The sequence below is a fragment of the Convolutriloba macropyga genome, chromosome 8 (genome assembly GCF_964194025.1).
Source record: "Convolutriloba macropyga chromosome 8, txConMacr16.3, whole genome shotgun sequence".
NCBI lineage: Eukaryota > Metazoa > Xenacoelomorpha > Acoela > Convolutidae > Convolutriloba > Convolutriloba macropyga.
The window spans coordinates 27,744,699-27,768,767 of record NC_134475.1 but is presented as its reverse complement, the minus strand read 5'-3'; the positions used below and the strand labels follow the sequence as shown (position 1 = coordinate 27,768,767).

Below are 24,069 nucleotides of genomic sequence, written 5' to 3'. Positions count from 1 at the left end.
CAATCCCAATCATGCTTATTGGAATCAACGGCGGCTATTTTCCGGCAATCTGCCGGGTATGTTTAATTGTGCGAGGCGGCAGTGAGCGACGCTAGATAGCAATCAGAGTTCAAATTTGAGTGAAAATAAAATTTTAGTCTCACCAAAGCAAAAAATGGAGCGAAAAGGTGTAATTTAAAGAAATAGTATTTTGCCAAGTTTCAAATTAGATTGGATTGTTGTTTTCAAAAGAAATTTCTATTCACTTTGACTATTGGGTATTTTGCCTTTTGTTTTCGCTGTTATCTGTCTTCACGGTGTAATTTTTTCCACAAATGCTTATGAAAAGTAATGCCTGTTCAAATAGGGACCGTGTTGAAGTTGTTTGAGCTCTGCGATGATCAGCTGATGGTTTTTGCTCGGGGTCTATGCAGGTGCAGCTACTGTGAAAATGGACCAGTACTGGATTCGAACCAGCATCTCTTACTTGCAAGCCTAGTGTGCTACCCATTTACACCAACTGGTCTTAAGCTCTCTAGCTTTGGCATCTCGTATAAACCGTTCTCACGTTCTTTCTTGCCCCTCAAGGCTTCTTTTCTCTAGCAAAGTTACGTTGAACAAGTAGAGCTTCTTGTCGACGTTATCTTATGAACAATATACATTAGGTTGTTCTCTCTCAAGCTTCTAACAGTTTTGTCAACACTTCGCTTCAAATGTTTGTGAATTTTTTTATTGTATTTGTTTGTGGCTTGAGTTGTCTTTTCTGACAGGTCTCTTCGGTTTTTGCAATGAGGTATAACTCGATGTTTTTAAAGGTTGTTAGAAATGTTGTCGAACGAGGTTTGCAGAAGTTTTTGTAACACATCATTTTTTACTCTTAAAGCGCCTTTCTAGTTTTGGTGAAACGTGACCTAGCTGACATTCAAAAACAACTTTCTTTACTGTGAAAATGTCTTTAGTTCCAAACAAGTTCGACTGAGTGTCCCTGATACTAAGTAAATAGATTTAAAGCGAGTTATATACCAAAATGCGTCATTTTTCTCTGCTAATCAGATTCAAGTATTTAAATTAGCACATTAAACGTTCCAATTTACGTATAAAGCTTGGAAAAGTTCGTTTAACATAATTTTAAGTAGTCCTAATCATAAAACCTATCAAAATAAGATAAGATTCGGCTCTATATTTTTCGGGTTTTTGGGTTCATTGGTACAAAATGGGTGACTTTGAACTGATTCGCTGTCAGACAAAATACTGGCCAAATGAGAATCAAATATTGCCCTCTAAAAACCACTGGTTGGTTCGATCGTCGTAATCTTAGTACGTGGCTTGTAGATAATACTGTATCGTAGATTAATGTGTAAGATGTCCATCTGATATGCTCGAGGTCGGGGGTTCGAACACCTGTGGGTTTGTTGTTTGCAGCCATAGAACAGCTAAGCTATGCACCTTAGAAATTAAGTTTGTCCGCCTGTCCTTTGAGAGCAATTCATCTTTCGTTTTTCGGTTTGTTTTGGGACTTTTGACTTTTTATCTGTTTTTTTTTACCCCAACAGTTAGTGATTTGTTAAATTATGACTGAATTTTCTGTTATTTTGTAACCTGGTAGGATGTCTGATGTTTTTCTAGCATTTTCTAATAATTATTTTCTCTCGAACGAAGTTTGAAACAACTGTATTGTTTATGCAAAATTTTCTCTTTAACATTAAACACCCCATGTAAATTAAATTGCGCAGCTTGTTGTTGAAGAGCAATTTGTTTGACTTAGTTTGTTTAATATTTTGTATTTTTGTCTTTGGAAGGTTTTCTATATGAGATGTTTTGAAAAACCTGTTATTTTGAAGGACCACTGTTTTTCAAAATAGATGAAATTTCTATACTCGCCGATTGTATTCTTCTTTTTTTTTACTACTGCAAAGCAACAGCTGGGCCTATCATTGACCACCTCTTGGTTTTATTGTGTCATTAGTTTTGCTACGACCATTGTTTTTGGGTTCATTGGTACAAAATGGGTGACTTTGAACTGATTCGCCGTCAGACAAAATACCGGCCAAATGAGCATCAAAAATTGCCCTCTAAAAACCACTTGTTCGTTCGATCGTCGTAATCTTAGTACGTGGCTTGTAGATAATACTGTATCGTAGATTTGAGATACTGTTTTGTAGATTTGAGATTAGTTAATAGGAGCAGCGATAAGTTAACGGATTCTTAATCAAAATGTAATATCTCAGCGATTAATGGAATAAAGCCGAATTCTCTTTGTCTGTTTTTTTGTTATCTTTTTGAAACTGGCTAGATCTGCAAAGCTATCGCGGCTGTTGATCAGCCAGCCATGTATTACTTTAATTAGCATTGGTTTTTCAGTGTAGTCGTATATTTCTATGTACGCTTAAGTTTTGGGGGTTGCTTAAGATTGTCTGATGACTGCATTCCACTACGCGTCCTTTATTGAAGGATGCAGCAGTTATTTGTTTAATTTTGTTTTTGCTGTTGTTTTCCGTATTCGTAGTCCATATGCTGTTTTTTGCTCTGTTAACTCTCAAAGATGTTTATCTTATATGGCTGATAGTCAGATTTTTTTTTATTGTATTCAGTTCTGTAACGCCGGTTAATTCAATCAGTGCATAAGGGTAACAGTTTTAAGGATCGGCTAGGCAGTATAAGAAATAAACGGAACAGCCGTTGAATCTAGAAGAGAATTTTGGTATTTTTGCTTGAGAGCCGATTTTGTTTTTGTTTAATTTTAATATGAGGCTTTTGTTTTATATATTATTCTTTTTCTATGAAGAGCAAGTGGGGACAAATTTACAATCCGAATTGAAGTCCTCGTTTTAAAGTTTTGATTGAAATGGATCGATTGTGACTGATTTTGGGTTTTCGGGCTCATTTCGTTGCTCGTGGATTTTTTCCTCGCAGAATTGGCTTATACCATCACCAACTTTTTTTTTATGTAGTTCTCTTCGTGCATACGCTTTTTGCTCTCCTATTACATTTTGGGTAACAAAATGGTTTTAATAAACTTATCTTGTACAATCGGTTTCAATGGGAAGGAAAAAGTTTCAATTTGTTTCTCCACGCTAATAAGTAGTAAGTTAACAGCAATTTAAACGTGCTTAGAGTTAATAAGATTGTCTCACGTTCAAGTTGAGTGAATGGAGTGTACTTGGGTGTTTTCACAGCTTTTTAATTGCTCTCGAATGACGTTTGAAGCAAGTATTGTAATTGTGTCTCTTTTATGCAAAATTTTTGTTCGACCGTTTTTGCGCTTTCGTCCTGGAATCTTTCACTTGTGTCGTTTTCACGCTAAGTTTTTCCTTTTTGAGTGATCTAAATTGCTCTCATTGTGAAAAATTTTTTCTGCTAATATGAAACCGATTCTCAGCGCAAGAGAATCAAAGTCATGTAGCTTAATGTGTAAGATGTCCATCTGATATGCTCGAGGTCGGGGGTTCGAACACCTGTGGGTTTGTTGTTTGCAGCCATAGAACAGCTAAGCTATGCACCTTAGAAATTAAGTTTGTCCGCCTGTCGTTTGAGAGCAATTCATCTTTCGTTTTTCGGTTTGTTTTGGGACTTTTGACTTTTTATCTGTTTTTTTTACCCCAACAGTTAGTGATTTGTTAAATTATGACTGAATTTTCTGTTATTTTGTAACCTGGTAGGATGTCTGATGTTTTTCTAGCATTTTCTAATAATTATTTTCTCTCGAACGAAGTTTGAAACAACTGTATTGTTTATGCAAAACTTTCTCTTTAACATTAAACACCCCATGTAAATTAAATTGCGCAGCTTGTTGTTGGAGAGCAATTTGTTTGACTTAGTTTGTTTAATATTTTGTATTTTTGTCTTTGGAAGGTTTTCTATATGAGATGTTTTGAAAAACCTGTTATTTTGAAGAACCACTGTTTTTCAAAATAGATGAAATTTCTATACTCGCCGATTGTATTCCTCTTTTTTTTACTACTGCAAAGCAACAGCTGGGCCTATTATTGACCACCTCTTGGTTTTATTGTGTCATTAGTTTTGCTACGACCATTGGTTTTGGGTTCATTGGTACAAAATGGGTGACTTTGAACTGATTCGCCGTCAGACAAAATACCGGCCAAATGAGCATCAAAAATTGCCCTCTAAAAACCACTTGTTCGTTCGATCGTCGTAATCTTAGTACGTGGCTTGTAGATAATACTGTATCGTAGATTTGAGATACTGTTTTGTAGATTTGAGATTAGTTAATAGGAGCAGCGATAAGTTAACGGATTCTTAATCAAAATGTAATATCTCAGCGATTAATGGAATAAAGCCGAATTCTCTTTGTCTGTTTTTTTGTTATCTTTTTGAAACTGGCTAGATTTGCAAAGCTATCGCGGCTGTTGATCAGCCAGCCATGTATTACTTTAATTAGCATTGGTTTTTCAGTTTAATTGTATATTTCTATGTACGCTTAAGTTTGGGGGTTTCTTAAGATTGTCTGATGACTGTATTCCACTACGCGTCCTTTATTGAAGGATGCAACAGTTATTTGTTTAATTTTGTTTTTGCTGTTGTTTTCCGTATTCGTAGTCCATATGCTGTTTTTTGCTCTGTTAACTCTCAAAGATGTTTATCTTATATGGCTGATAGTCAGATTTTTTTATTGTATTCAGTTCTGTAACGCCGGTTAATTCAATCAGTGCATAAGGGTAACAGTTTTAAGGAGCGGCTAGGCAGTATAGGAAATAAATGGAACAGCCGTTGAATCTAGAAGAGAATTTTGGTATACTTGCTTGAGAGCCGATTTTGTTTTTTTTTAATTTTTTATATCAGGCTTTTGTTTTATATATTATTCTTTTTCTATGAAGCGCAAGTGGGGACAAATTTACAATCCGAATTGAAGTCCTCGTTTTAAAGTTTTGATTGAAATGGATCGATTGACTGATTTTGGGTTTTCGGGCTCATTTCGTTGCTCGTGGATTTTTTCCTCGCAGAATTGGCTTATACCATCACCAACTTTTTTTCTATGTAGTTCTCTTCGTGCATATGCTTTTTGCTCTCCTATTACATTTTGGGTAACAAAATGGTTTTAATAAACTTATCTTGTACAGTCGGTTTCAATGGGAAGGAAAGAAAGTTTCAATTTGTTTCTCCACGCTAATAAGTAGTAAGTTAACAGCAATTTAAACGTGCTTAGAGTTAATAAGATTGTCTCACGTTCAAGTTGAGTGAATGGAGTGTACTTGGGTGTTTTCACAGCTTTTTAATTGCTCTCGAATGACGTTTGAAGCAAGTATTGTAATTGTGTCTCTTTTATGCAAAATTTTTGTTCGACCGTTTTTGCGCTTTCGTCCTGGAATCTTTCACTTGTGTCGTTTTCACGCTCAAATTTTTCCTTTTTGAGTGATCTAAATTGCTCTCATTGTGAAAAATTTTTTCTGCTAATATGAAACCGATTCTCAGCGCAAGAGAATCAAAGTCATGTAGCTTAGTGTGTAAGATGTCCATCTGATATGCTCGAGGTCGGGGATTCGAACACCTGTGGGTTCGTTGTTTGCAGCCATAGAACAGCTAAGCTATGCACCTTAGAAATTAAGTTTGTCCGCCTGTCGTTTGAGAGCAATTCATCTTTCGTTTTTCGGTTTGTTTTGGGACTTTTGACTTTTTATCTGTTTTTTTTACCCCAACAGTTAGTGATTTGTTAAGTTATGACTGAATTTTCTGTTATTTTGTAACCTGGTAGGATGTCTGATGTTTTTCTAGCATTTTCTAATAATTATTTTCTCTCGAACGAAGTTTGAAACAACTGTATTGTTTATGCAAAATTTTCTCTAACATTAAGCACCCCATGTAAGTTAAATTGCGCAGCTTTTTGTTGGAGATTAATTTGTTTGGCTTAGTTTGTTTAATGTTTTGTATTTTTGTCTTTGGAAGGTTTTCTATATGAGATGTTTTGAAAAACCTGTTATTTTGAAGAACCACTGTTTTTCAAAATAGATGAAATTTCTATACTCGCCGATTGTATTCTTCTTTTTTTTACTACTGCAAAGCAACAGCTGGGCCTATCATTGACCACCTCTTGGTTTTATTGTGTCATTAGTTTTGCTACGACCATATGACGACACGATCAGTTCAAATGTTTTTTTTCGTTCATCGCTCATGCAAGTTCGAGTGAAAAGCGTGCATGACGTCATTTTGTACTCCTAGTGGAGCAACTTTGCTGTGCTGTTGCGTGTTAAAGTTTTTGGTCACATGTGATTTACCTGACTCTCAAAAATGACTTTGTTTACTGTGAAAATGTCTAATTCAGGACAAGGTGAACTGAGTGTCTCACTCTGATTGTAAGATTGTAGGATATTTGAGATTAGTTAATAGAAGCAGGGATAAGTTAAAGGATTCCTTATCAAATTGTAACTTCTCAGCAATTGATGGAATGAAGGGGATTTGCCGGCTCCTACTTTTTTTCACTTTGTCGAATATTTTTTTGCTTTACCTTAGTGTTCTTTACCGCTTGTTCAACATTTTGTGAAATCTTTTTGACTTCCGAAATCAAAAACAAAATTAAAAATAGAAAGGGGATGGATAAATGTTTATTGGTTTTGATATTAGTCCCTGTGTTGTCTCACTACGAAAAGAGTATGTTCAGCTCCAAAATGACATCAAAGTAGTTTTGGTTTTGAAATTCTTTGTTCAAAAATCAATTTTTTCATTAGTGTTTTCTGCTATTTCAATCCAAATCTTCTTTATGGTAACCAACGGTGGTTATTTTCCGGCAATCTGCCGGGTATGTTTTTCTTTCTCTTTGAGACGAAAGTGGAGACAGATTTACAATCCAAATTGAAGTCCTCGTTTTAATTTTTTAAATGAATTGGATCGATTTTAACTGAATTTTGTTTTGGATGCTTGTGGAGTGTTTTCCTCACTGAAATTGCTTTTATCCTCATCAGCAACTCTTTTTTTGCTTTGTGGGGTCTCTTTTTCTTCGTGGATATGTTTTTTCTTGCTTTGATATCACCTTTTGGGTAACTTTTTGTATTTTTTCTATTTGTTCTGCAAAGTTGTTTTAGAAAAAGTTGTGCTGGAACTTATCTTGTACAATCGGTTTCAATGGGTAGCCAAGACAGAGATTAGATTTGTTTCCACTCTAATGAATAGTAAGTTAAGAGCAATTTCAACCTGCTTACAGTATAAGACTGTCTGCCGTCCAGTTGAGTGAATGAGGTATAATTCCGTGTTTTTTTAATTGCTCTCGAAAGAGGTTTGAGGCAAATATTGTGAATGTGCGTGTGTTTTTTATGTGTGCCTTTTCCGATTTGATTTTTACACCCTTCACTGTTTTGTTTTGCGTGATCTAAATTTCTCTCTCTGGGCTCCTTTTCTCTAGCCAACCAAGTATACGTTGGAAAAACGAGCTTCTTGTCAGGCTTATCTTATGCACAATTGCCATTAGAGGCTCTCTCAACTTTCTAACACTCCCCCCTAAATTGAGCATATGTCTTTCGGTTTCTAACTCTCTCGTCTGTCTTTTGCTGTTGAGCTCAAGTGCTGGGCCCATAAGCTGTTCGGGGCGATCTACGCAGGCGCAACTACTGTGAATATGGACCAGTACTGGATCCGAACCAGCATTTACTTACAAGCCTGGTGTTCTACCCATCTACACCAACTGGTTTTAACTTCTCGAACTTGGACATTTCTTGTACCCCGTATTCAGGTTCTTCTTGCTCCTCAAGGCTTCTTTTCTAGCCAAGTATACGTTGAACATGTAGAGCTTCTTGTCGACGTTATCCTATGCAAAATTTACTTCTCTATCTATCTTCTAACGGTTTTGCCAACGCTTCGTTTCAAATGTAGTTTGTGAATTTTGAATTGATTGTGTTTGTTTTTGGCTTGAGTTGTCTACTATAACCGGTCTCTTCGGTTTTTGCAATGACGTTATCCTATGCACAATTTACATTAGGTTGTTGTCTCTCAATCTTCTAACAGTTTTGTCAGCACTTCGTTTCAAATGTTTGTGAATTTTTTTATTGTATTTGTGTGTGGCTTGAGTTGTCTTTTCTAACAGGTCTCTTCGGTTTTTGCAATGAGGTATAATTAGGTGTTTTCAAAGGTTTTTTTTTTTGATTTTGTTGAACGAGGTTTGCAGAAGTTATTGTAAACGTGTCTATTTTTATGCATAGTTTTTGTTTGACCGTTTTTGCGCTTCTGTTCTTTACTCATTGAGTTCTTGTCTTTTTCACGCTTCAGTTCGTTTTTGAGTGATCGAAATTGCTCTCATTCTGAATTAATCTTTTGTTGCTAATATTGAGAGCAGCTCATTCTGATGAAGTTGATTATTGTTCCTTTTTTTTGTGTGTGGAAAGACTCTGTGTGAAATATTCTGGATTTTTAAGGAAATATCAAGAAAAGGGTTTGAAACCACTTTTTATCAAAACAATAGGTAAATTTTTTATTTCTGTGCTTCCTATTGTGTTCTTTCTTTTTAACTACCCCTTTGTTTCTAATTTTGTGAGTTTGGTTACAATTATAAGACGTCACGATCACTTCAAATCTGTTTTTGTTTATCTTTGATGGAAGCGTGGCTGAAATGCGTGTGTGACATCATTTTTTACTGTTAATGGAGCGCCTTTCTAGTTTTCGTCAAACGTGACCTTTTTGACTATCACAAATAACTTTCTGCACTGTGAAAATGTCTTCAGTTCCAAGCAAGACCAAATGAGTGTCCCACTGTATTGTAGATTTGAAATTAGTTAATAGAAGCAGCGATAAGTTAACGTACTCCTAATCAAAATGTAATTTCTCAACGGTTATTGAAGCGGAATTATCTTTGTCTTTTGTTATTTTTTTGAAACTAGCTAGGTCTGCAAAGCTATCGCGGCTGTTTATCAGACAACCGTGTATTACTTTAATTAGCATTAGCTTTGCAGTGGAGTCGTATATTTCTATGTACGCTTAAGTTTGGCGGTTGCTTAACATTGTCTGATGACTGTATTCCAATACGCGTTCTTTGAAGGATCAAAATATTTCTTCTTTTAAATTTGTTTTTGCACTTGTTTTCCGTAGTCGTAGTCCTTTAGCTCTGTTAACTGTCAAAGATGTTTATCTTATATGGCTGATAGTCAGATTTTTTTATTGTATTCAGTTCTGTAACGCCGGTTAATTCAATCAGTGCATAAGGGTAACAGTTTTAAGGATCGGCTAGGCAGTATAGGAAATAAATGGAACAGCCGTTGAATCTAGAAGATAATTTCGGTATACTTGCTCGAGAGCCGATATTGTTTTTTTTTTTAATTTTATATGAGGCATTTCTTTTATATATTCTTTTTCTACGAGCCGCAAGTGGGGACAAGTTTACAACCGAATTGAAGTCCTCGTTTTAAAGTTTTGAATGAAATTTATCGATTGTGACTGAATGTGGGTTTTCGGGCTCACTTCGTTGCTCGTGGATTGTTTTCCTCTCTGAAATGGCTTGTACCGTCAACAACTTTTTTGCTATGTTGTTCTCTTCTTGCAATTCATCAGCCGTTTTTCGGTTTGTTTTAGGACTATTGATTTTTGACTTTATTTTTCAGTTTTTACCCAAACAGTTAGTGATTTGTTGTGTTTTGCCTGAACTTTCTGTTACTTTGTAACCTGGTAGGATGTCTGATGTTTTTCTAGCTTTTTCTAATAATTATTTTCTCTCGAACGAAGTTTGAAACAACTGTATTGTTTATGCAAAATTCTCTCCTTAACATTAAACACCCCAGATAAATTAAATTGCGCAGCTTGTTGTTGGAGAGCATTTCGTTTGGCTTAATTTGTTTACTATTTCGTATTTTGGTCTGTGGAAGCCTTTCTATGTGAGATATTAAATTTTTATACGAATATCAAAAGTTATTGAAACCACTGTTTTTAAAGTGGTAAGTGAAATTTCGATCCTCGCCGATTGTATTCTTTTTTACTGCTGCAAAGCAGCAGCTGGGGCTATTATTGGCCAGCTCTTGGCTTTTTGTTGTGTCGTCATGAGTTTTGTTACGACCTTTTGACGCCACGATCACGTTAAATCTGTTTTTGTTTTCGTTTATCGCTCAAGCAAGTTCACGTGGGATGCGTGCATCACGTCATTTTGTACACTTAGTCGAGCGGCTTTACTGTGCTGTTGTGTTATAATGTTTTTGTCACAAGTGACTTACTTGATTCTCAAAAATGACTTTCTTTACTGTGAAAATGTCTAATTCAACACAAGGTCATCTGATTGTCCCACTCTGATTGTAGTATTGTAGGATATTTGAGGCTAGTTAATAGAAGCAGGGATAGGTTAAAGGATTCTTAATCAAATTGTAACTTCTCAGCAGTTGATGAATGAAGAGGAGTTTCTTTTCTGTCTGATGTTTGTTCTTTTTGAAACTGCAGATCTACAAAGCTATTGGAGCTATCTTCTGTCGATCTACCGGACCTGTGCTACTTCAGTTAGAATTGTTTTAGTTAGCATTAGAAGTATGCAACGACTTCAGTGAAGTTGTTGTGTATTTCTATGTACGCTTAGAGTTGGCAATTACTTACGATTTTTTGATGACCGTGTTCCACTACGAGTTCTTTTTTAATAGATGCGTTAATTTTTTGCTGTTGTTTTCTAAGTCGTAGTCTCTCTGATGTCATTTGCTCTGTTAAGTCTTCAAGATGTTTATCTTTTATGGCTGGTAGTCAGATTTTTATTGTATTGAGTTCTGTAACGCCTGTTAATTCAATTAGTGCATTAGGTTAACAATTTTAAGGATCTGCTAGGCAGTATAAGAAATAAACTTAACAGCCGTTGAATCTAGAAGAAAATTGCAGTATACTTGCTTGAGCGCCGATATTGTTTTTCATATGAGGCTTTTGTTTTCTTTATTAATAGCCGACTCAGCTTATCAGCTGGCTATTATAGCGCTCCTTTTTTTTAACTCCGTCAAATATCTTTTTTTTACTTTACCTTAGTTCACAGCTTGTTCAACGTTTTGCGTGAAATCTGTTTGACTTCGTTAGGCTAGTTTCACTCTGCTCAGACACTGCTAAGGTTTTCAGACTAATTGCTCAGCAAAGCGATTCCAAATGAACAGTGTCAGTATCTGAAAACGAAATCTGAAATAGAAGCGGGATAAACCCATAAAGCCGAATTATAGAAGCCAGTACTCAACGTTGTTCTTAGTTTCCATCTCTAATGCTTATTGAATTTGCTACCAGCCCCTGTGTGGTCCCACTACGAAAAAGAAGTATGTTCAGCTCCAAAATGACATCAAAATAGTTTTGGTTTTAAAATTGTTCAAAAATCATTTTTTCATTAGTTTTTTCTCTTCTTTCAATCCAAATCTTGGTTATGATAATCAACGGTGTTTATTTTCCGGCAATCTGCCGGGCATGTTTTTCTTTTTCTTCGAGACGCAAGTGGAGACAGATTTACAATCCAAATTGAAGTCCTCGTTTTGAATTTTTGAATGAAGTGGATCGATTGTTACTGAATTTTTTCAATTTGTCTGCTCGTGGAATGTTTTCCTCACTGAAATTGGTTTTATCCTCATCAGCAGCTCCGTTTTGCTATGTTCTCTTCTTGCAATTCATCAGCCGTTTTTCGGTTTGTTCTAGGACTATTGATTTTTGACTTTATATTTCAGTTTTTACCCAAACAGTTAGTGATTTGTTGTGTTTTGCCTGAATTTTCTGTTACTTTGTAACCTGGTAGGATGTCTGATGTTTTTCTAGCTTTTTCTAATAATTATTTTCTCTCGAACGAAGTTTGAAACAACTGTATTGTTTATGCAAAATTCTCTCCTTAACATTAAACACCCCAGATAAATTAAATTGCGCAGCTTGTTGTTGGAGAGCAATTTGTTTGACTTAGTTTGTTTAATGTTTTGTATTTTTGTCTTTGGAAAGTTTTCTATATGAGATGTTTTGAAAAACCTGTTATATTGAAGAACCACTGTTTTTCAAAATAGGTGAAATTTCTATACTCGCCGATTGTATTCTTCTTTTTGTTTGGCTTAATTTGTTTACTATTTCGTATTTTGGTCTGTGGAAGCCTTTCTATGTGAGATATTAAGCTTTTATACGAATATCAAAAGTTATTGAAACCACTGTTTTTTAAAATAGTAAGTGAAATTTCGATCCTCGCCGATTGTATTCTTCTTTTTTACTGCTGCAAAGCAACAGCTGGGGCTATTATTGGCCAGCTCTTGGCTTTTTATTGTGTCGTTATGAGTTTTGTTACGACCTTTTGACGCCATGATCACGTTAAATCTGTTTTTTTTTCGTTTCTCGCTCATGCAAGTTCACGTGGGATGCGTGCATCACGTCATTTTGTACACTTAGTCGAGCGGCTTTACTGTGCTGTTGTGTTATAATGTTTTTGTCACAAGTGACTTACCTGATTCTCAAAAATGACTTTCTTTACTGTGAAAGTGTCTAATTCAACACAAGGTCATCTGAGTGTCCCACTCTGATTGTAGTATTGTAGGATATTTGAGGCTAGTTAATAGAAGCAGGGATAGGTTAAAGGATTCTTAATCAAATTGTAACTTCTGAGCAGTTGATGAATGAAGAGGAGTTTCTTTTCTGTCTGATGTTTGTTCTTTTTGAAACTGCAGATCTACAAAGCTATTGGAGCTATCTTCTGTCTATCTACCGGACCTGTGCTACTTCAGTTAGAATTGTTTTAGTTAGCATTAGAAGTATGCAACGACTTCAGTGAAGTTGTTGTATATTTCTATGTACGCTTAGAGTTGGCAATTACTTACGATTTTTTGATGACTGTGTTCCACTACGAGTTCTTTTTTAATAGATGCGTTAATTTTTTTGCTGTTTTTCTAAGTCGTAGTCTCTCTGATGTCGTTTGCTCTGTTAACTCTCCAAGATGTTTATCTTTTATGGCTGGTAGTCAGATTTTTTTTATTGTATTGAGTTCTGTAACGCCTGTTAATTCAATTAGTGCATTAGGTTAACAATTTTAAGGATCTGCTAGGCAGCATAAGAAATAAACGTAACAGCCGTTGAATCTAGAAGAAAATTTCAGTATACTTGCTTGAGCGCCGATGTTGTTTTTTTGATTTTCATATGAGGCTTTTGTTTTCTTTATTAATAGCCGCCTCAGCTTCTCAGCTGGCTATTATAGCGCTCCTTTTTTTTAACTCCGTCGAATATCTTTTTTTTGTTTTACCTTAGTTCACAGCTTGTTCAACGTTTTGCGTGAAATCTGTTTGACTTCTCTAGGCTAGTTTCACTCTTCTCAGATACTGCTAAAGTTTTTAGACTGTAGTTGCTCAGCAAAGCAATTCCAAATGAACTGAGTCATTATCTGAAAACGGAATCTGAAATAGAAACAGGATAAACCCCTAAAGCCGAATTATAGATGCCAGTACTCAACTTTGTTCTTATTTTCCATCTCTAATGCTTATTGAATATGCTACCAGCCCCTGTGTTGTCTCACTACGAAAAAGAACTATGTTCAGCTCCAAAATGACATCAAAATAGTTCTGGTTTTAAAATTGTTTGTTCAAAAATCCTTTTTTCATTAGTTTTTTCTCTTCTTTTACTCCAAATCTTGGTTATGGTAATGAACGGTGTTTATTTTCCGGCAATCTGCCGGGTATAATTTTCTTTTTCTTCGAGACGCAAGTGGAGACAGATTTACAATCCAAATTGAAGTCCTCGTTTTAAATTTTTGAGTGAAGTGGATCGATTGTGACTGAATTTTGTTTTCGATTTTTCGGCTTGTGGAATGTTTTCCTCACTGAAATTGCTTTTATCCTGATCAGCAGCTCCTTTTGGCTTTGTTGGTTCTCTTCTTTTGCGTTCATATGTTTTTTTTGCTTTGATATCACCTTTTGGGAAACTTTTTGTATTTTCTATTTTATTTTGTTATAAGATATTTGTTCTGCAAAGCTGTTTTTAAAAAAAGTAGTGCTGGAAATTATCTTGTACAATCGGTTTCAATGGGTAGCAAAGACAGAGATTGGATTTGTTTTCAGTCTTATAAATAGTAAGTTAGCAGCAATTTCAACGTGCTTACAGTATAAGATTGTCTGCCGTCCAAATGAATGAATGAGGTATAATTCTGTGTTTTTTAATTGCTCTCGAACGAGGTTTGAAGCAAATATTGTGAACGTGCGTGTCTTGTTTATGTGTGCTTTTTCCGATTCGAATTTTGCACTCTTGACTGTTTTGTTTTGCGTGATCTAAATTTCTCTCTCTAGGCTTTTTTCTCTTGCCAAGTATACGTTGAACAAGTAGAGCTTCTTGTTAGGCTTATCTTATGCACAATTGCCATTAGTTGCTCTCTCCACTTTCTAACATTCCCCTAAATTGCGCATGTGTCTCAGTTTCTTACTCTCTCGTCTGTCTTTTCCTGTTGAGCTCAAGTGCTGGGCCCATAAGCTGTTCAGGGGCGATCCACGCAGGTTTCTACCAATTTCTTTCTTACAAGCCTAGTGTGCTATCCATCTACACCAACTTCTTTTAAACTCTCGAACATGGGCTTCTCGTATAACCCGTTCTCAGGTTCTTCCTTGCTCCTCAAGGCTTCTTTTCTAGCCAAGTATACGTTGAACATGTAGAGCTTCTTGTCGACGTTATCCTATGCAAAATTTACTTCTCTATCTATCTTCTAACGGTTTTGCCAACGCTTCGTTTCAAATGTAGTTTGTGAATTTTGAATTGATTGTGTTTGTTTTTGGCTTGAGTTGTCTACTATAACCGGTCTCTTCGGTTTTTGCAATGAGGTATAATTCGGTGTTTTCAAAGGTTTTTTAATTGTTGTCGAACGAGGTTTGTAGAAGTTGTTGCAAACGTGTCTATTTTTATGCATAGTTTTTGCTTGACCGTTTTTGCACTTGTTCTTGTCTCTTTGACTTCTTGTGTCTTTTTCACGCTTGAGATCGTTTTTGAGTGATCAAAGCTGCGCTCATTATGAAGTAATCTTTTGTTGCTAATATTGAGTGCAGCTCATTCTGATTAAGTGTTTTGTTGCGTTTTTGTCTGTGGAAGGACTGTATTTGAGATATTCCGGATTTTTATTGAGATATCAAGAAAAGGGGTTTGAAACCACTCTTTCTCAAAACAGTAGGTAAACTTTTGATTTCTGTGTGCTTCCGATTGTGTTCTTTCTTTTTAACTACCGCAAATCGACCGCTGCGGCTACTATTGGCAACTTCTTGGTTTCCAATTTTGTGAGTTCGGTTACGATTATAAGACGTCACGATCGCTTCAAATCTGTTTTTGTTTATCTTTGATGGAAGTTCGGCTTAAATGCGTGCGTGACACCATTTTTTTCTCATAATGGAGCGCCTTTCTTCTTTTGGTCAATTGTGACCTTGCTGACTATCAGAAATAACTTTCTGTACTCTGAAAATGTCTTCAGTTCCAAACAATGTCAACTGAGTGTCCCACTGTATTGTAGATTTGAGATTAGTTAATAGAAGCAGCGAAAAGTTAACGGATTCTTAATCAAATGTAATTTCTCAACGGTTAATGAAGCGGAATTCTTTTATTCTGTTTTTGTTATCTTTTAAAACTAGCTAGAGCTGCAAAGCTATCGCGGCTGTTGATCAGCCAACCGTGTATTACTTTAAGTAGCATTGGTTTTGCAGTGTAGTCGTATATTTCTATGTACGCTTAAGTTTGGCGGTTGCTTAAGTTTGTCTGATGACTGTATTCCAATACGCGTTCTTTATTGAAGGATGCAACAGTTCTTCGTTTAAATTTGTTTTTGCTGTTGTTTTCCGTAGTCGTAGTCCATATGCTGTCTTTTGCTCTGTCAACTCTCAAAGATGTTTATCTTAGATGGCTGATAGTCAGATTTTATTTTATTCAGTTCTGTAACGCTGGTTAATTCTATCAGTGCATTAGGCTAACAGTTTTAAGGATCTGCTAGGCAGCATAAGAAATAAACGTAACAGCCGTTGAATCTAGAAGAGAATTTCAGTTTTTGTTTTGTTTGAGGCGCAAATGGGGACAAAGTTACAATCCGAATTGAAGTCCTCGTTTTAAATATTTGAATGTAATGGATCGATTGTGACTCTACGTGTTTTTTGGGCTCATTCCGTTGCTCGTGGATTGTTTTCCTTGCAGAAATTGCTTGTACCATCAACAAATTTTTTTCTTTGTTGTTCTTCTCTTCTTGCGTGTATTTTGCTTTTATATCACCTTTTGGGTAACGTTTTGTGATTTTTTTGAAATATTGTTATCAGAAATTCGTTCTGCAAAACGGTTTTAAAAAAGCAGTCCCTGAAATGTTCCTTGTACAATCGGTTTCAACGGGAGGAAAAGAAAGTTTCAAGTTGTTTCTCTCCACGCTAATAAATAGTAAGTTAACAGCCTTTTCAACGTGCTTACATTTTAAGATTGTCTCCCGTCCAGTTGAGTATAATGAGGTATAATCGGTGTTTTCTAATTGCTCTCGAACGACGTTTGAAGCAAGTATTGTGCGCGTGTGTGTTTCTTTTTTATGTGATTTTTCCGATTTGACTTTTGCACCCTTGACTGTTTTGTTTTGCGTGATCTAAATTTCTCTCTAGGCTTCTCTTCTCTAGGCAAGTATACGTTGAACATGTAGAGCTTCTTGTCGACATTATCCTATGCACAATATACTTTTGGTTTTACTCTACCAATCTTCTAACAGTTTTGTCAGCACTTCGTTTCAAATGTAGTTTGTGAATTTTTTTTTATGTGTTTGTTTTTGGCTTGAGTTGTCTTCTATAACCGGTCTCTTCGGTTTTTGCAATGAGGTATAATTCGGTGTTTTCAAAGGTTTTTTAATTGTTGTCGAACGAGGTTTGTAGAAGTTGTTGCAAACGTGTCTATTTTTATGCATAGTTTTTGCTTGACCGTTTTTGCACTTGTTCTTGTCTCTTTGACTTCTTGTGTCTTTTTCACGCTTGAGATCGTTTTTGAGTGATCAAAGCTGCGCTCATTATGAAGTAATCTTTTGTTGCTAATATTGAGTGCAGCTCATTCTGATTAAGTGTTTTGTTGCGTTTTTGTCTGTGGAAGGACTGTATTTGAGATATTCCGGATTTTTATTGAGATATCAAGAAAAGGGGTTTGAAACCACTCTTTCTCAAAACAGTAGGTAAACTTTTGATTTCTGTGTGCTTCCGATTGTGTTCTTTCTTTTTAACTACCGCAAATCGTCCGCTGGGGCTACTATTGGCAACTTCTTGGTTTCCAATTTTGTGAGTTCGGTTACGATTATAAGACGTCACGATCGCTTCAAATCTGTTTTTGTATATCTTTGATGGAAGTTCGGCTTAAATGCGTGCGTGACACCATTTTTTTCTCATAATGGAGCGCCTTTCTTCTTTTGGTCAATTGTGACCTTGCTGACTATCAGAAATAACTTTCTGCACTCTGAAAATGTCTTCAGTTCCAAACAATGTCAACTGAGTGTCCCACTGTATTGTAAATTTGAGATTAGTTAATAGAAGCAGCGAAAAGTTAACGGATTCTTAATCAAATGTAATTTCTCAACGGTTAATGAAGCGGAATTCTCTTATTCTGTTTTTGTTATCTTTTGAAACTAGCTAGAGCTGCAAAGCTATCGCGGCTGTTGATCAGCCAACCGTGTATTACTTCAAGTAGCATTGGTTTTGCAGTGTGGTCGTTTATTTCTTTGTACGCTTAAGTTTGGCGGTTGCTTAAGATTGTCTTTTGACTGTATTCCAATACGCGTTCTTTATTGAAGGATGCAACAGTTCTTCGTTTAAACTTGTTTTTGCTGTTGTTTTCCGTAGTCGTAGTCCATATGCTTTCATTTGATCTGTTAACACTCAAAGATGTTCATGTTATAAGGCTGATAGTCAGTTTTTCATGGTATTCAGTTCTGTAACGCCTGGTTATTCAATCAGTGAATTAGGTTAAGAGTTTTAAGGATCTGCTAGGTAGCATAAGAAATAAGCGTAACAGTCGTTGAATAAAAAAGCGAATTTCAGTATACATGCTTGAGAGCCGATATTGTTTTTTTATTTTTATGAGGCTTTTTATTTATTAAGCCGCCTCAGCTTGGCTATTATAGCGCTCCTATTTTTTTTTAACTCCGTCGAATATCTTTTTTGCTTTTTCTTAATTCACAGCTTGTTCAACCTTTTGCGTGAAATCTTTTTGACTTCTCTAGGCTTGTTTTTTTCTTCTCAGATACTGCTAAAGTTTTTAGACAGTAGATGCTCAGCAAAGCAATTCCAAATGAACAGAGTCAGTATCTGAAAACGAAATCTGAAAGAAACGGGATAAACCCATAAAGCCGAATTATAGAAGCCAGTACTCAACGTTTTTCTTAGTTTCCATCTCTAATGCTTATTGAATTTGCTACCAGCCCCTGTGTTGTCTCACTACGAAAAAGAAGTATGTTCAGGTCCAAAATGACATCAAAATAGTTTGAGTTTAAAAATTGTTTGTTCAAAAATCATTTTTTCATTAGTTTTTTCTCTTCTTTCAATCCCTATCTTGGTTATGGCGTTTATTTGCCTGCAATCTATCGGGTATGTTTTTTCTTTGAGGCGCAAATGGGGGCAAATATACAATCCAAATTGTAGTCCTCATTTTAAATATTTGAATGTAAATGATTTATTGTGACTGAATGTGATTTTTCGGGCTCATTTCGTGGCGCGTGGATTGTTTTCCTCGCAGAAATTGCTTGTACCATCAACAATTGTTTTTGCTTTGTTGCATGTGTTTTTTGCTTTTATATCACCTTTTGGGTAACTTTTTGTGATTTTGTTGAAATATTGTTATCAGAAATTTGTTCTGCAAAATGGTTTTAAAAATGTAGTCGCTGAAATGTTCCTTGTACAATCGGTTTCAAGGGGAGGAAAAGAAAGTTTCAAGTTGTTTCTCTCCACGCTAATAAATAGTAAGTTAACAGCATTTTCAACGTGCTTACAGTTGATAAGATTGTCTCAGGTTTAAGTTGAGTGAATGGGGTGTATTTGGGTGTTTTCACAGCTTTTTAATTGCTCTCAAATGACGTTTGAAGCAAGTATTGTAAACGTGTCTTTTTTATGCAAAATTTTTGCTCGACCGTTTTTGCGCTTTCGTCCTGAAATCTTGCACTTGTTTCTCTTTCACGCTCAAGTTTTTCCTTTTTGAGTGATCTAAATTGCTCTCATTGTGAAATAATTTTTTTTGCTAATATGAAACGGATTCTCAGCGCAAGAGAATAAAAGTCATGTAGCTTAGTGTGTAAGATGTCCATCTGATATGCTCGAGGTCGGGGGTTCGAACACCTGTGGGTTTGTTGTTTGCAGCCATAGAACAGCTAAGCTATGCACCTTAGAAATTAAGTTTGTCCGCCTGTCGTTTGAGAGCAATTCATCCGTCGTTTTTCGGTTTGTTTTGGGACTTTTGAATTTTATCTGTTTTTTTTAACAAACAGTTAGTGATTTGTTAAGTTTTGCCTGATTTTCTGTTACTTTGTAACCTGGTAGGATGTCTGATGAACAGAAACTTTTCTCTATAACATTTAACACCCCCCTGTAAATTAAATTGCGCAGCCTGTTGTTGGAGAGCAATTCGTTTGGCTTAATTTGTTTACTGTTTCGTATTTTGGTCTGCGGAAGCTTTTCTATGTGAGATTTTGGATTTTTATAGGAATACCAAAAGTTATTGAAACCACTGTTTTTCAAAATTGTAATTGAAATTTCGATCCTCGCCTATTGTATTCTTCTTTTCTACTGCTGCAATGGGACAGCTGGGGCTATTTTTGGCCAGCTCTTGGCTTTTTATTGTGTCGTCATGAGTTTTGTTACGACCTTTTGACGCCAAGATCACGTCAAGTATGTTTTTTCGTTTATCGCTCGTGCAAGTTCTTGTGGAATGCGTGCATAACGTAATTTTGTACACTTAGTGGAGGGGTTTTACTGTGCTGTTGCGTTATAAAGTTTTTGTCACAATTGACCTACCTGATTCTCAAAAATGACTTTCTTTACTGTGAAAATGTCTAATTCAACACAAGGTCATCTGAGTGTCCCACTCTGATTGTAGTATTGTAGGATATTTGAGGCTAGTTAATAGAAGCAGGGATAGGTTAAAGGATTCTTAATCAAATTGTAACTTCTGAGCAGTTGATGAATGAAGAGGAGTTTCTTTTCTGTCTGATGTTTGTTCTTTTTGAAACTGCAGATCTACAAAGCTATTGGAGCTATCTTCTGTCTATCTACCGGACCTGTGCTACTTCAGTTAGAATTGTTTTAGTTAGCATTAGAAGTATGCAACGACTTCAGTGAAGTTGTTGTATATTTCTATGTACGCTTAGAGTTGGCAATTACTTACGATTTTTTTTATGACTGTTCCACTACGAGTTCTTTTTTAATGGATGCGTTAATTTTTTGCTCTGCTGTTTTCTAAGTCGTAGTCTCTCTGATGTCATTTGCTCTGTTAACTCTCCAAGATGTTTATCTTTTTTGGCTGGTAGTCAGATTTTTTTTATTGTATTGAATTCTGTAACGCCTGTTAATTCAATTAGTGCATTAGGTCAACAATTTTAAGGATCTGCTAGGCAGCATAAGAAATAAACGTAACAGCCGTTGAATCTAGAAGAAAATTTCAGTATACTTGCATGAGAGCCAATATTGTTTTTTGATTTTTATATGAGGCTTTTGTTTTATTTATGAATAGCCGCCTCAGCTTCTCAGCTGGCTATTATAGCGCTCCTATTTTTTTTAACTCCGTCGAATATCTTTTTTTGCTTTACCTTAATTCACAGCTTGTTCAACCTTTTGTGTGAAATCTTTTGGACTTCTCTGGGCTTGTTTTACTCTTCTCCGATACTGCTAAAGTTTTTAGAGAGTAGATGCTCAGCAAAGCAATTCCAAATGAACAGAGTCAGTATCTGAAAACGAAATCTGAAATAGAAACGGGATAAACCCATAAAGCCGAATTATAGAAGCCAGTACTCAACGTTGTTGTTAGTTTCCATCTCTAATGCTTATTGAATTTGCTACCAGCCCCTGTGTTGTCTCACTACGAAAAAGAAGTATGTTCAGCTCCAAAATGACATCAAAATAGTTTGAGTTTTAAAATTGTTTGTTCAAAAATCATTTTTTCATTAGTTTTTTCTTTTCTTTCAATCCCTATCTTGGTTATGGCGTTTATTTGCCGGCAATCTGTCGGGTATATTTTTTCTTTGAGGCTCGAATGGGGACAAATAAACAATCCAAATTATAGTCGTCCTCATTTTAAATATTTGAATGTAAATGGTTGATTGTGACTGAATGTGGTTTTTCGGGCTCATTTCGTGGCGCGTGGATTGTTTTCCTCGCAAAAATTGCCTGTATCATCAACAATTTTTTTTACTTTGTTGTTCTTCTCTTCTTGCATGTGTTATTTGCTTTTATATCACCTTTTGGGTAACTTTTTGTGATTTTTTTTTGAAATATGTTATCACGCTCTTTTTTTTCATTTTTGAGTGATCCAAGTTACTCTCATTGTGGAAGAAACTTTTGTTGCCAATATCAAACAGATTCTCAGCGCAAATAGATCAATTTTTTGCTTTGTTTTTTTTTCGTGCATATGTTTTTTTGCTTTGATATCACCTTTTAGGTAACTTTTTGTGATTTTTATAGAATTTTATTGTTATAAGATTTTTGTTCTGCAAAGTTGTTTTTAAAAAAGTAGCTGCAGGAAATCTTGTAACATCGGTTTCAATTGGAAGGAAAGACAGCGATTTGATTTGTTTCTCTCCACTCTAATAAATAAGAAGTTAACAGCAATTTCAACGTGCTTGGATTTTATAAGATTGTCTCCCGTTCAATTGAGTGAATGAGGTATAGTTCGGTGTTTTGTAATTGCTTTCGAGCGACGTTTGAAGCAAATATTGTGAACGCGTGTGTCTTTTTTATGAATTGAAGCAGGCTCCAAAATTTTAGAGTTCCAAAATTTTGGGTAGAATGTGGCTTTATAAGTATGCAAAATCAGCAAAAATGCACTCGAGCAAAAAAAACTTGGCAAAATCATTTTATATATAAAAAAAGTTTTTTGATTTGCCATAATAACTCTAGTATTTTTCTAGAAATGCAATTGTTCTCATAGATACCAAATAGAAATCAGTAATTTTCCTCGTTTGTCTGTATAATTTTGTGATCGTGTGCTCAGTGTTTAGAATTAGTATTTAAAGTAATTAAGTCAATATTTAATTGCAAAAATTTTCATCTACACATGAATCCATTCAAATAATTGTTTTCGAGAGCGTGCACAGTTCGTGAGCATTCTGCCCATCTTTTTTACAAATGTTTACCAACTGTTTTTTGGTTGCTACACGCTCATGTGCTATCCCCGTATCATGTTTTCAAATGTTCAAGCCCAATTTCTCATCCAAATTACTTTTTTGTAACTCCAATTAAATATTGGATTGTGATGCCCACTATTGAACTTCTTAGTCCCATTTAGCCCCCCCCCCCCGATTGAAGCGGGTTGCAATTGATTAGAGCTCCCACTAGTCTTTCGAGAGCAATTCTTCCGATGTTTAGTCGGTTATGTTTTTTCGTGCGACCTGAACAGACTTAATAAATGAAACCAATTTTAAGAATTATTTTGATGGTTTATTTGTTAACCGATCGAGTTGATGTTTAAAAAGGGAATTAACCGAAGGCAAAGTTTAATTAATCGCACAAAATTTAAAAATGTAGATATAGGAAAATTGATCGTTTTATGCGAAGGAAGCACTATTACTACTGTAGCGTTGCGCAGCTTGAAATATTCTTTCATCAGATTAAAGAATTAAAACGCGCAACTCAAAGAGTACAGTTGATGTAACATAACAGAAAAGTAGAACGAGTTTTCCATTTCCTCAGTTTAATTTTTGTTCTAGTCGGAGAAGTTTAAAACTGTGGAGAAGACAACAAACTTTGATGAGATTGAGAGTAAAATACAATCCAACGATTACACGTGGAATGATTTCCTGGCTGACATCGCTTGCATCATCAACAACTCTCTCTTCCTATTCAAGGTATCTCATGTTTTCGTTTTGTTTCACATATTTTCATTTGATTTAATTAGCAGAAATAACCAAGTAAAGGAAATTGATTCCCTCAAAATAATTTTGACTTGAACGCAATTTAAACAGACTTAGTTTTCATGAAAAATTTTTTGATAACTGTTATGCGGAGTTGAAATCTGCTGTTGAAGTCGGCTAGTGGTAGTATGCTTCTCTTTTACAACAAAAATTGCGTACAGGAAGATGAGTCATCATGGATGTGATTTATAATTTATGCATGAACCTCTGGCAAAGTTCGAAGGGTAATCGCAACACTTGCATGTTGGAGCATAAAGGTTTTTGTTTGATAAATTATCGGAATTTCACTTGTCAATGTATTTTCTGTTATTGTTTTTTTTCTGTCATTCAGGTATGGTTGCAACTTTGGAGTTTTTAAGATTGTCTCCTGTTTAAGTTTTCAATAGCTTTGATTTCTACACCATGTGTGGTGCTATTGATGCCATTTATCAACTTCTAAAAAATAACTTTTGCTGACAAAATTGTTGCAATAATGATGAAGAATTAATTTTTTGTTTGTTTTCAGCCTGAATCGTCTGTTTACAAAGCTGCAGCGAAATTAGATTCCAAGATGGTTTTGTATCTACGCAGTGTTAGCAGTATGAAGCGCTCATATGAACAACTTCGCAAAATCACTCCATTACTTCGAACAGCAATCAAAGATGCACCATCAAAAGACGATGCTACTGAGCAGTCCAGTGACAAATTACCGCCTACTACTATTGCAAGTCCTGGAATCGAATCGGCAACCTTGTTCAATGAAACTGTGGAATCGACTTTGAAATCGGTGACGGAATCTGAGAAGTCAGGTGACGAGGCGAAAGAAAGCAAGGAGTTTGAGTCGCTGAACACTGAGAGTAAACTTCTAACAGCGCGAACACTAGACAAGAATGAAATTCAGAAGCTCTGTATCAATCTGTTCATGGAATTAAAAGCCGATGAGAATCTTGTCTGTCTGAAATACCTCACAAAGGTTGGGATAAATTTTAGAATTCCTTAGTATTGAGGATGTAGTTAGTACCATTGTAATTAGTTCTCCAAAAGGCAAGAAATTTTTTTGTGGTCACGTTGCTGGATATCTGGTTATGTAGTGCCTTTTGCTACATGGTTTTGTAATTTAGATGGCGGTA

General features: G+C 35.6%; 2 protein-coding genes across 2 annotated transcripts in view; one reads left to right on the top strand and one right to left on the bottom strand.

Annotated features, from left to right (window-relative positions):
- Window positions 1-24,069, bottom strand: part of LOC142344652 (spliceosome-associated protein CWC27 homolog) — a 242,091-nt gene that overhangs the window by 156,955 nt on the left and 61,067 nt on the right. The gene's annotated exons all lie outside the window — the stretch shown is intronic.
- The window catches only part of LOC142344650 (uncharacterized), a 116,550-nt gene that overhangs the window by 70,955 nt on the left and 21,526 nt on the right, over window positions 1-24,069 (top strand). The window contains exons 13-14 of the mRNA XM_075396467.1: window positions 22,757-22,894; window positions 23,466-23,912. Of these exons, the coding sequence (XP_075252582.1) occupies window positions 22,757-22,894; window positions 23,466-23,912 (585 nt within the window). The remainder of the gene's footprint in view (window positions 1-22,756; window positions 22,895-23,465; window positions 23,913-24,069) is intronic.